The 12,500-nt window shown below is 47.7% G+C and overlaps 1 protein-coding gene across 4 annotated transcripts in view; it reads right to left on the bottom strand.

Annotated features, from left to right (window-relative positions):
* celf5a (cugbp, Elav-like family member 5a) overlaps positions 1-12,500 on the bottom strand; it is a 138,703-nt gene that overhangs the window by 4,193 nt on the left and 122,010 nt on the right. For all 4 annotated transcript variants that reach the window (XM_062556276.1, XM_062556277.1, XM_062556278.1 and 1 more), the window contains exon 7: positions 6,500-6,668. In XM_062556276.1, coding sequence (XP_062412260.1) covers positions 6,500-6,668 — 169 coding nt within the window. The remainder of the gene's footprint in view (positions 1-6,499; positions 6,669-12,500) is intronic.

Below are 12,500 nucleotides of genomic sequence, written 5' to 3'. Positions count from 1 at the left end.
CACAGTCAAAGCACAGGTACAGTAAGGGGGTAGTTTAAATAGCATGACATGATAGGAGCACAGTATAGTGTGGTGAATAGCACACATCATGGGAGGTGACTTCCCCTCAGTTTTAAGTGGACATGCACGGTCACAAAGGCAAATCACAAGACCACTCAAGCCATCCCCATCTCTCCCTCACCCCCCCACCATCAAACCCCCCCACCCTACACCCCCCCACCCGTCATCATCATCCCCCTTCCCCCTCCTGTCCCCTCTGATGATGGGAGCCTGTCACACGCTGGTACTTCTGACATCCCGCTGGAGAGAGAGGGGGAGAAGGAGAGGGAGAGGGAGAGAAGGGGGGAAAAATGGCTCCTGTGAATGATGGCCCTGGCTGTCACGTCGATGTGACACCCCACTGATTTTAAACACTCGTATGATGAAACCTCCATGCAACCTCTGTTCATTTACAGGGATGGCGCAAGAGACGAGCCCAAAAAACAGACAGTGTGGATAGATGATACATGTTCATTATTTATAGTGGAAGTGCTCGTGATGAGAATACAACAACACTTGAAACGTCTGTGGCTTTCCCCCCCCCCTTCTTTCTCTCGCCTCTTTTCTTTTTCGTTGTTGTCTCGGAATGTAATCTATTTTATGAAAGTGCAAAATCAATCGACGGATGGGCAGTGGCGAGCCAGCCAGTGCATGCGAATATCGCGGATGCCAGGCGGCTTTTTCGGAGGAGTCTGGTGCCGTGGACGTGCATCACTGCAGGCTTAAAAAATGGATCCCTCAGGATCACCTTTCAATCTGTGGGCTCGCGATGTGATTGGACAGGAGAGGCTGGTTGTCACGGAAACCCTCAGGCATGCTGTACTCGCAATCTGCTCCCGTAGTTAAGACCCTATAGAGAAACTCTCTCTTCTCCAGGGGTACACACACACACACACACACACACGCACACAGGCGCACACACACACACACACACACACACACACACACACACACACACCCACACTCACTCACAGCCGAGTGAGCAAGCGAGCGAGCTCCATGCTCTGATGTATGCAGATAGGCTCGGGGTAGGATTTTCAGAGGAGGGGGGTCCCCTATACACTGCACATGTGTGATAGGCCAGCCTCCCCACTGTGAGGGCCATGCCTGTAGCGTGTAGCTCCCTGACAGGCACACAGCCCACTGCTGCGACTGGGGGAATAGGCTGGAGCCTGGCGGGAACTCTTGTCTTTCTTGCACTATTTCCACATCCTTAAGCCCCGCGTGATGGTTTGTTTCCTGTGGACCTGTGATGAATAGACTGCAGCTACAACCGCCCCCCCCCCCCCCACCATCTCCATCACCACCACCTCCTCCGACCCCCCCCCCCCCAACACACCCATCACCAACTGCTCCACCAGGCTCAAGAGGCTGCTCTCCAGCTCTGCTATTCACTGTGGCTCAGACAGCATGTCTGCTGGACCACACACACACACTCACACACACACACTCTTTCTCTCTCTCTCTCTCTCTCTCTCTCTCTCTCTCTCACACACACACACGCACGCAGTAAGCGGAGCTACAGCGCTACACTGTACAGGAGTTGGGTAATGCGGCCTCTTCATCATCAGGCAAATTCATTTTCCCGAGCTTAGAGCCCCGGCCAGCACACACACAGTGGTGGGGTCAGTGGACGGCCGCGTCCCTCCGCTGATAAGGAGCCCGGGGAAGGAGATTATAAAAGTCACCGGCTGTGAGATTGTGCTGCCGGGAAAATGATGGACCTCGGCGCGGGGAGGGGCCCAGGGCATCAGGGGAAGGGAAGAGCCAATACTGCAGCCAGGGCTCGGACTACAGTACAGTGTAATGTGATAGAGAGCAGATAGAGAGGCGAACAGGGGCTTTAAAACCAGGGATCGCCCACTGAGAGGACCTGTGAGAGACCTACGAGAGACAGAGAGAGAGAGAGAGAGAGAGTCGGATTGAAACTATCGAGCGCACTAAATGGTGTGAAGACATGCTAACGACTTGTGGATACGACATGCTGGCCATGAGATGTGTTTGCTTCTCACTTTTCTTTCAACACATACCAATGAACAGGAAAAAATCTATTGTTCATTAGATCTGAGCTCTCTCTCTCTCTCTCTCTCTCTCGTTCTCTAAACACATTTTCACAGTATTTCACTGAAACTGAACATTCTTTAGAAAATGCATTCGGCTAAAGTAATTACAAATACAAAGCAATGCCTCAATATGCCTTCCATTCCTCTGCCTCAGAAAAGCTGCCCTGAAAAAATGTGTGTGTCTCTATTGACAGAGGCTCCCTTTCTCATAGCTAGGGCAAATAAAAATGCCATCCAGTAGCCTAAAGGGAGGACGCTATAAAGCACTGCCTACGTCTCGTCTATTTTCCTCTCTCCCCCCACCAGGGCCACAGAACAGCTCCATTAAAGCCCACCTGATTTCATGCCACACAAGTATAATTACGGACTGTTTTCAATGCCGGATCTACTCTCGGCAGAGACTGCTCTCTGAAGAATGGCTTACCTCACTGTGGGCAGAAAATGTGTTTACCAAGCTAAATATACATTTAAATCAACAGCACCAGACCCATCGGGGACTGCATTATATCTAGGATGCCGACCCCCCCCCCCCCCCCCCCCCCCCCCCCATATTGAGATATTTCGTGTTTTCATTTCAGCTGGTTATATCCGGCCACAGCAACCTTTTAAGACAGCCATGATGTGTTTAAAAAGATGGCTATTGCACCAGGTTCTGAACTTCTGACGCTATGTCAATGTAACCAAATGCTACAGTGTGTGTGAGGAACCAGAACATAGATGAAAACTAAGAAATATATTTGTTGGTTTTTTTGGATCAAAATAAGCATATGGTGGTTGTTTAAGACATAAGGTGCAGCTGGAATGATGGTCTTCAATGTGGAACCTAATTCAAAAGACTGTCCTAATGGCAGTCGAGTTGAAACTGTGACTAAGCTTTTATTTTATAGCAAGTAGGTCAACTCCAGCCACTCCAACAGTCACCTTAACCAACTGTAACTTGACAATTAGCGACTGCACTTTTTTTCCCAGGCGCAGATGGCCACACAGGGGAAAAACAGCGATGCTGTTTTTATCAGCATCTGGTCCACTGTCTTCTCTCAGATCAGGAAAGCTGTGATGTGGTGCCTAAGAAGCTGCTTTGAATTCCTGAGTATCTTTTTTTTTTTTTTTTAAATATTGACTATGTAAACAAACAGGAACCATGCCCTAGCCTTGCGCTAACTAAGTGCTAACCCTGGCCGTAATTATGTTGTAAAGAAGGGCTTCAAGAGGTCAAGCCATTAACTGGACTGATGCTCTGATCCAGTAAGGGTGCCAGTTTAGATGTCATAAATCTTATCCACGGCTTTGCAACAGCTTTTACCCCTTCATCTTTCAACAGGGCAGACAGACGGACAGACACAAAGAGAGAGAAAGAGACAAAGAGAGGCGAGACAGATAGATGGATAGAGAGAGATAGAGAGAGAAAGAGATAGAGAGATAGAGAGAGGAGGAAGAGAAAGTGATACCGCGTCTGCAAGCCCCCTGAGCCCATCCCGACTCTGAGGAGAAGCCTGATTACAAAAGTTCCAACTCATTTGATCGACACGCACGCTGACAGCCGAACCCCAAACCCCCCCACCCCCCCCCCCCCCCACACACACTCCCCTCCTCATCCCGCCGGGGTCCGCCACGCATCACCATTTCATTTTTAACTCTCTTTGTACCTCGAGAGGGCCGCACCTGCCGAGCATTATTTTCAAAAAAGCATCATCATGCATCATTGTGGAGCATACACACCCTAATCAAGTCAACCATCTGGCAAGCCGCTTCTGCACCAGCAAGCTGAAATGCTTTACATCTGTTGATCAAATGGAGGTGGCCATTGTTTTCCAAGAGCCCCCTTAACCTTTTGGGCTTTTTTTTTTTTTTTTTTTTTTCACTCGGGGCACGGGACAGAAGCCTGTTCTGCTTTGTGCCTCGGCCCTTTTCAATCAACGTCGGATAGCTCGGCTTGCGAGACGTTGAGGAGAGAAGAAAAGAAAGAAAGAGAGAGAGAGAGAGAGAGAGAGAGAGAGAGGGAGAAGGAAAGAAAGGTGGATGAATAAAGCCGGGGATTGGGAGGGGGAGTGGGGATGCAGTGGATGGTGCCCCTTAATGGTTTGTTTGTGTTTATCCTGAACTCAGTGGCTCCGGCAGAGGAAGGAGGCTTTCATGGCTTGCCTGATAGGGTTTCCTTTCTGTTTGATTGTTCCGCCATACAAATGATAGAGAAAGGGATTTATCAATCTTCAAAAAAAAACACCAAACACATGGTGTGTGTGTGTGTGTGTGTGTGTGTCTGTGTGTGCGCGCGTGTGTGTGTGTGTGTGTGTGTGTGTGTGTGTGTGTGTGTGTGTGTGTGTGTGTGTGTGTGTGCTTGTGCGTGTTTATGACAGAGAGACAGAGAGTGAGTGAGTGTGTGTGTGTGAGAGAGAGAGAGAGAGAGAAATGGAGAGGAAGGCATGTTTGTGTGTGTGTGTGTGTGTGTGTGTCCGCTTACTCATAAACAAGGTCCTAACCTAACCTTTAATGGTGTTATTTTTGAACATTTGCATCCACTGCAGTTTCCAAACCCTGTACACGGCCCTCCGCTCCTCTCCGCTCCTCTCCTCTCCTCTATGCGTGAGTCATGTCCAGGGCACAAATGAAGTGGGGGCTTCATTTAAAGAGAAATGACTCCAGCCTCCCGTGTTTGAGACACCCGTGAATGACTGAAAAAAGATTTCTTATTTATCCCAGTCCTTCAAATTTTCTGGGAAAGCCACGCACTCTCAGAAGAATTAAAAATGCAACGGATTCCGATGGGTTCAATAATGGAAGGTAATCTGCGGAGGGAGCGACACTACAGAGCCATGTCCAGCGGAGCACGTTCGAGTTCACCAGAAACCGCACACCACAGCGAGCCCCTTTCAATTAAGTGAGTGCAAGAAAGGCCAATTTACAAAGCAGTGCACGGCGCATAATGATATGACATTGATTCCAGTCAGACTCAGGATCACTCATGCTGGAGCATGCTGGCTTTGAATAAAATTGGTCGAGCGGCATGAAAAAAATGACTTGACATGGTTCTGCATCTGAGTGGGGATTTAAGTAGGAGGCAACATCATTCTGTCAAAATACTGAACACCACGTGTCAACATAATTCAGTTCAGATCTACATTTGAGAATAGATCATATTCACAGATAAAATAAGTCAAAAAACGGCATTGCAATTCTTCTTGCAAATGCTTCTTCAAAGAATACAGTAATACTGTATATACGTATATACTGTATCATATATATCATATGTGCATATGTGTTTATATATGGTGTATGAACTGCATATGTGACATTGTATAGTCTAGTTCTGCAGGATACTATTATGATATTCTGTTGTTTGTTGGATTAAATATTTCCACCCCGAGTATCATGCTAAACTTGTTTCTGTGAGTCGTGCTGTCAGATGATCTCTGGTAACAACTTTCTTCAATGTCACTTTTCTTGGAAAAGTGTCACTTTTAAGAGGGAAATAAGGTCGAGCCATCCCGACAGTGCATTTGTGTATGCGCTCTGTCTCATTGGAATGCAGAAACCAAACTGATAATGCAGCAAATTTTGCCCAAATCAAAAACAAAAGAGGACTGGATTCTGTATTATTCATTATGTGAACTGTTACGCAGAAGATCCAGACATTTCTCTCTTTTCCAGAGAGAGAACACACGCGCGCGCGAGAGAGAGAGAGTGAGACAGAAAGAAATATCGCTGCATAAGCAAATGTTGTACAGCAGCCCTCAAAGACTCTCAGGCTCCCTTTAATGTGTCTGGCTGGGATACTGGGGGAATGTTTGTAATGGAAAACAGAGCGGATTGCATGCATTTCTGATTTCAAAGCTCAAGGTCAACACGTCGGTAAATTAAAATATCACACCTGCATGACTTCTTAAGCGGGGCTCTGATTCAGTCTCCACATTACTTAGACGCGGGTAGAAAACTTTGATTTGCAGCATCATCAAACTTTGAATTGTCTTTGACGACACATTTTCATCAAAAATTAACGACGCGCACATTGGTATTCAGCATGTTTAACTTTCAGATGCTCTATCATATAACTAAATGTCAGATAAAACAGACATTTTTTGACTGTTCCATCAACAGAGAGTCAAAAGTGAACCCAAAACTCTGAGTTTCGAATGTCTGCAGGAACGACTGATTTGACAGATCCGACCATTTTTTCCCCTGATCCTGCAATCTCTCGTGTCTACTCATTCAAATCCCAGCACATTATTAATGAAACACCTCTCAGAAAGAGTGAACACCCCCCTCTCTCTCTCTTATGCCCCTCCGCAACCACAGTATTCTAACCAATCAGTCAGTCAGGGACTCAGTCAGTCACTCAGTCATTCTACCAACGGCCCAAAGGCGGCTAGCAGGCGGCTAGCAGGCGGAGCTCAGCTTACCCAGCGAATGATGAAACTCACCCGACACCGGGGTCATGGGAGTGGGCGGGAGGCCGTTGATGTTGAGCGCCCCCATCTGGTGGATCTGTGTGGCGGGGAAGGCCACGCTGGGCGTCAGGTAGCCTCCGTGGCTGGCCGCCATGATGGCCGCCTGCTGCTGCATGAGCTGCTATAGACGTAGAGAGAGAGAGACAGTGGGAGAGAGAGAGAGAGAGAGAGAGGGAGAAAGAGAGAGAGAGGGAGAGAGAGAGAGAGCATGAGAAGAAGATGGAGAGAAGAGAGAGAAAGAAATAGAGCAAGAGAAAGAGAGAAAGGGGCACAAAGAAAAGGATGGAGAGAAAGATACAGAGGCAATAAGAGAGAGAGAGATGGAGAGAAAAGAGGAGACAAAAGAGGGGAAAAAAGTTAGTGAAAGAGGCCATGTGTTTGATGGATGGGTAGTGCGTGGCAGAGTTGAAGAGGAGAAAAGCAGAGCAGTGAATGAAAAAAAAGAAGTGAAATCTGTCATCCCACATTTAGTGAATGTGTCCATCTGCTCTGTCAAAAAGCTGTCATTATCCTTCGAAATGTTTCAATAGCTGTCTGTCGGACTCGTTCAGATGACAAGTGCACATCGCCCGCAATCACGCCCGGGCCCAGATTGAATTGTATTATCCGCGCACACTCCCCATCTCCAGACTCATTGTGAGCGTCGCTCTCTTTTCTTTCCCATTGTAGCGGGACATGTGCTTGACTGCCACCAGCGCGCGCCCAACAGTGACCTGTGATGTAAGTCCATTAATACAGGACACTCTGATGAATAACCCAGGCTGCATAACTCGGCCCATTTCTCCGGTCTTATCGGGCTGAACTGTGAGCTGTTGGACTCGCTCCCTCAGCCACTAATGGAGTGCTTACAAAACAGACCTGGGCGCGCTGACTACTGTATTTCACTGTAACGGCGCAGGTTTGACAGCCTGCAGGGGAGTTGCAGGTGATGTACAACTTTGTGTTAAAAAAAACGTGTGAGGGCTCGGTCGTGACAATGATGCAATGTGGAATACTGAAGAAGCCCAGGTTTCACGGGGAGAGTATAGTGAACTATGGAGTCTATCAGGGTGTTGTGGTCAAGCATCGAACCTGAGATTTTTAGTCACACTTTACTTTCACCCACAGACCATCTACAGGTGCTCAGATTATCAGCAAACAATCTGTTAACAATGTTAACTACAATGGGTTAAGGTTAGGCGTTGGATTTGGTTAAGGCGGTAACTGTCCAACATCAGTTGACTAGCCTAGGGTTTTTTTGAAAACTGGGCCATTTGGTTTTTACACAAATATTGACGCTACATAAATTAGACTGCGATGACTAGCGTTAGGACATATTTACGTATCAACACAGATCTACATAGTATCATAGGCTGCATTTAAGCAAGTCCGGTAGGCAACATCACGTTCGGGTCTCAAGCCACATGCTCATAAAAAAAAGCCAAGTCTTGAACACTATAAAGCAAATGACAGAGAGTGGTGGAGCCAATGGAAATGCAGTCAGTTCTGCTGGTTTTGTTAAAATCATAGGATATGACTGACACAGCCTATGGAGAGGAGTTTTTAGAGTGGTTTTGATCTAGCTCCTCTGATGAGCACCTTAGCCAACACACACACACACACACACACACACACACACACACACACACACACACACACCTTAGCCAACCCACATGGTGCTAAAATGATGAACGGATTGCAATAGCAAGGAATGGGCGACCCAGCAAGCCTCACAGAGACAGCGAGGCGACTCAGGAGGACTATCTTCCTGATTAGTCACGACTGCACACCGGGAGACGCATCCCATTCTAGCGACGCTCATGTAATCATACGTACAGCACGACTCCTTCCTCTCAGGTAAATTCAATTGCGTGGCCTCCATAAACATGTCTCCATGTTCGTCTTGTGTTTGGCTACAGCGCTCTCATTGCATTACGCTCTCCATAATTTAAATGAGATGGATGCACTGCCTTCCTGTCATGAGTGGAAGGATGACAACAGGAAGTCCAATTTGAGACTTTCTTTTTTTTTTTCGGGCAGCCTGGTACGTGAACACCACTTAGAGATTGTACATAGAAGCACTCAGGGTTTTAACACAGCCCTGCATTTGAAGGAATGTGTTTTGGTGCAACATATATTTTTTTCTCTCTTTCTCTATACCTTCCACTTTAATCTCCCCTCTTTCTCTACCCCACCTCCCTCTCTCCATAGTTTGTACTGATGGCACAAGAAGTGGGCACTTTCTTTCTCTCTCTCTCTCTCTCTCTCCCTTACTTTCTCTCTCAGACATATACACGCATACACACACAGACACACAGACACACAGACACACACACACACACACACACACACAGAGAGAGAGAGAGAGACAGGAATCCAGCGCTCTCACGCCCCTGCCTCTTCTCAACGCTGGTGACGCCACCACGAGGCACCTGGCTCCCGTTTGTACCTCCTCCTCCTCTCATAGCTCCTATTTGCATGGAGTCCCTGGGTAGGAAAAGCCAATTATTTTACCTCAATGCCCCTGTCAGGAAGCCTGAAAGCACCTGTCCCGCCACAGAACGGCCGGCTCCTGGCACCCCATCCATTAGCGGCGTGCCCCGCCACTGCTATCTATTAACTCCTTTTGTCATTTGCATAATTTTATCAACGTGACAAATGGGGAATCATCCATTTTGCTCCGAATAAGATAAATTGAGCTTTTAGGTAAGACAAGGGGGGGAAAAAAGAAGGCGGCGACGGCAACAGGGACCAAACAAAAGCTGCTGATAACAGAAGAATGCCTCCAAACAACAACAAGCCGCTAAGCAACACATCCCGAGCGTTAAGTATGAAGTGATTCTGGACATCAGTGTGTAGTGTAGCCTGGTGGCCCTTCAAGTGCTCATCAAGATTAGGAGCGGAATGGCTGTGCCCGGGTCTCTTTAGGCCCCTTATTACGACTCGCAGTGTGTCACACTAATCAGGCACTTTTGTGGCCCCCTCGTGCCTGCAAAACTCCCATTTCAGTAGGACCTCGAGACTCTAAGCTGACTGGAGCTCAACCGGCTGCCAGTTTGTCAGCTCCCGGTGAAAGCTGTGGGGGGTGTAGGGTTGTGGGGGTGGTAGTGGTGGGGTGGGGGGGGGGGCTGTGGTCAGATAACAGGACAAGGTTGATGACTTCCACAGCCCAATTTCTTGCTTTGCGCCACACAGATAATGCAGCCTTTCAAGGCAGCTCCCTCAGATTGTCATGGATAACAACGTGGCATTCGGTTATGCTTTCTGAGAATTAAACGCAGCAAATTGAAGGTTCAAGCATGTAATTATGTTGGAGTGAAGTCAGCAATATCAATTTGCTTTTGAGGAGCAAAAAAAAAAAAACACGGTCCAGCTTCATGCTGATAAGGACGTTCAGAATCGTTTCATGCAATCATTCTTCAACGTTTTTCCCTTTCATCCAAATATCACCAATTAAATTTTAGAAAAATATTTATAGCTTTTTTTATTTGGGTACATCACACGGACACTGGTTTTGTGGTCAAAATGAGACTAATGGCTTTTCAACCAAGTTTTCATCACCAAAACCTTTTCTTCACCCACGAGATAAAAAAGTAATCATAAATAGGAACGCGCGAGGAAAAAAAGAGAGCGAGATTGAGAGAGAGGGAGGGAGGAAAACCTGGAAGAAGTTGCCGAGTGCCATAGCATCCATTTAGTGTCAGGCATCTGCTTTTTTTATTGCAACCTGATGGCATTATTCTCCCCTGGTGCCAGCAGGCAATCACCTCTTTATCACATGGCAATTATCTCTGCAGCACCGCTCGGTGGCTCACCGCCTCTCAGCGCTGTCACATGTGACCCCGTACAGCCAGTCCAGCACGGGCACCGCACAGGGCAGAGTGGAGGAGCAGGAGGAGCAGGAGGAGGAGGAGGAGGAGGAGGAGGAGGGAGATGGAGAGAAATGGAATAAATAGTAGGAGAGAGAGAGAGAGGGGGATAGAGAGAGAGAGGGGGGGGGGGAGAGAGGACCCTTGTTATTGAGGTCCTGGGCCCGCAAATGGCCTGAAACCGCAGTCGGGATGCATGTTCCATCGGGGGAAGTCTACAGACGACGGGCTTGACAGGAACAGGCCGAGCTTGGCGGGGAATTGTCTGTGCTTGAGGGATAAATGTAATCGTGCGTAGGGCTGAAGCATCATGTTTTAATATAATTTCTCCTGGGCTTTGCTCTCAGGGCAGAAGAGGGAGCCGGCCGGCCGCTTTGGCCGATATTGCTTTGTTCTTGGACCTCCACTAGTCCCTGTCACATTTCCAATCTCGGGGAAGGTGTATTATTGATGTGGATGTGCGATATTTAGCCATTTAAATGCACATGTTGGGGCCTAATCATGAGCAATGCTGCTCAGGAGCACTTTAGAGCCCAGAATAATTGGGTTATTTGGGTGCAATATTTTCAGTTCTAATAGGGGATGATGGCTCGTTGGTATGTATCCCGGGATGTATTCTGCCGGCGTCTGCACCTCGCCTGTCAAAGTAAATTGCATCAAATCAAATTTGGAGAGAGAGAGAGAGAGTGAGAGAGAGAGGGAGAGTAAAAAAAAATAATAAAAAAAAACAGACAGACCGAGATGGCCGGTTTGAAAAGTACCATTCCCTTTTTTCGATGGTAGCGTTTCTCAGATAAGGCTAATTTGACTTTAAAATACTTCATTTATTTTTCTGCTGGCAACCTTAGTACTCTCAGGGTAGCCTCAGGCTGGAGCAGCACAGGGGAGAATTGAGGGGAGAGGGTGGGTGGAGTGTGTGTGGGCATTCTGACATGCCCCAACAGGGGGCGATGTTAGTCAATACAGCCTCATCACTGGTGCCCATCACTCCCACTCTGAGCGCGCTCAGTCTTCATTAGTGCTGTCTTAAGAACATATTGGAGGGCTTTCAAGTCATTTGTGAGTCATATTAATCTAACGCACACATTTTTTTTTGATGATTACTACTGAGTGGGAGAGATCTTTTTGGCCTTTGCATCAACAAGCTGGGCTGTTTTTCAAAAAAAGGGTGGTGTGGTGTATGTGTGTGTGTGTGTGTGTGTGTGTGGAGGGGGGGGGTGTTGGAGTTGGCTGTGGCAGATTGGGATGGTTGTTGTGTCGCAGAGACAAGGGATCAAAAAGGAGAGAGGAGCAGAGAGAGTGAGAGAGAGACAGAGGGACAGCCACAGATGGACACGATAGCCACGCTAAGCCTATGGACAGGAACAACCTGCAGCTGAATTGAGGTTTGTTCTTTCGGCGTGTATTAGCAGGACCTTTGCCTGGGAGGGAGGAGGAGGAGGAGAGGAAAACACTCAGAGCTGGGTGGAACAGCTTCGCAAGTATTTATGTGTCCCTGTATAAAACCTACAAATGAGTACTTGTCTGGAGAACAGTTAAGTCTATCTGGGGAAACACACATCTCTCTCTCTCTCTCTCTCTCTCTCTCTCTCCCTCTTTCTCCCTCTCTCTCTCCCTCTTTTCCCTGGGCATGTTGTCAGTGTTGTCTCCCTCCAATTTGTGTTCACATCCCCCCCTCCTCTGCTTTGACTAAAATCCAATTTACTGGCTGTCAGCTCAGGCCTATAATCCCATCCACAGCCGTATATGTGAAGTGGCTCTTTAATTTTGTCATTTTCTATACTCTGTGCATCAGACGTGCACATGTGTGTGCTTTATGTTTGGCTATATTTCCGCGGCGACGCGGGCGGAGAGGATACACAGTGTTCCGTCTTCCGGGGGAGGAGAGGAGAGAACGGGCGGGCGGGCGGCTGGGCTATTGAGAGGCAGGTTTCATTGGACAGAGCCCTCCTGGGGCAAGAAGGCATTTAAAGATGCGGCGGAATCCATCGGCCTCCTCTCTCCCCAAATTCCATTACCGCGTCCTCCACAAAAAAAAAAAAAAAAAAACAACAACAGCAATGTCGAAAAGCACTTTCCTCTAAATTTAGTTTCCCCTGGATGTT

Source organism: Sardina pilchardus, chromosome 15 (assembly GCF_963854185.1).
Source record: "Sardina pilchardus chromosome 15, fSarPil1.1, whole genome shotgun sequence".
Lineage (NCBI taxonomy): Eukaryota > Metazoa > Chordata > Actinopteri > Clupeiformes > Clupeidae > Sardina > Sardina pilchardus.
The sequence above is the reverse complement of the archived record's forward strand: the minus strand, read 5'-3'. Positions and strand labels throughout refer to the sequence as shown.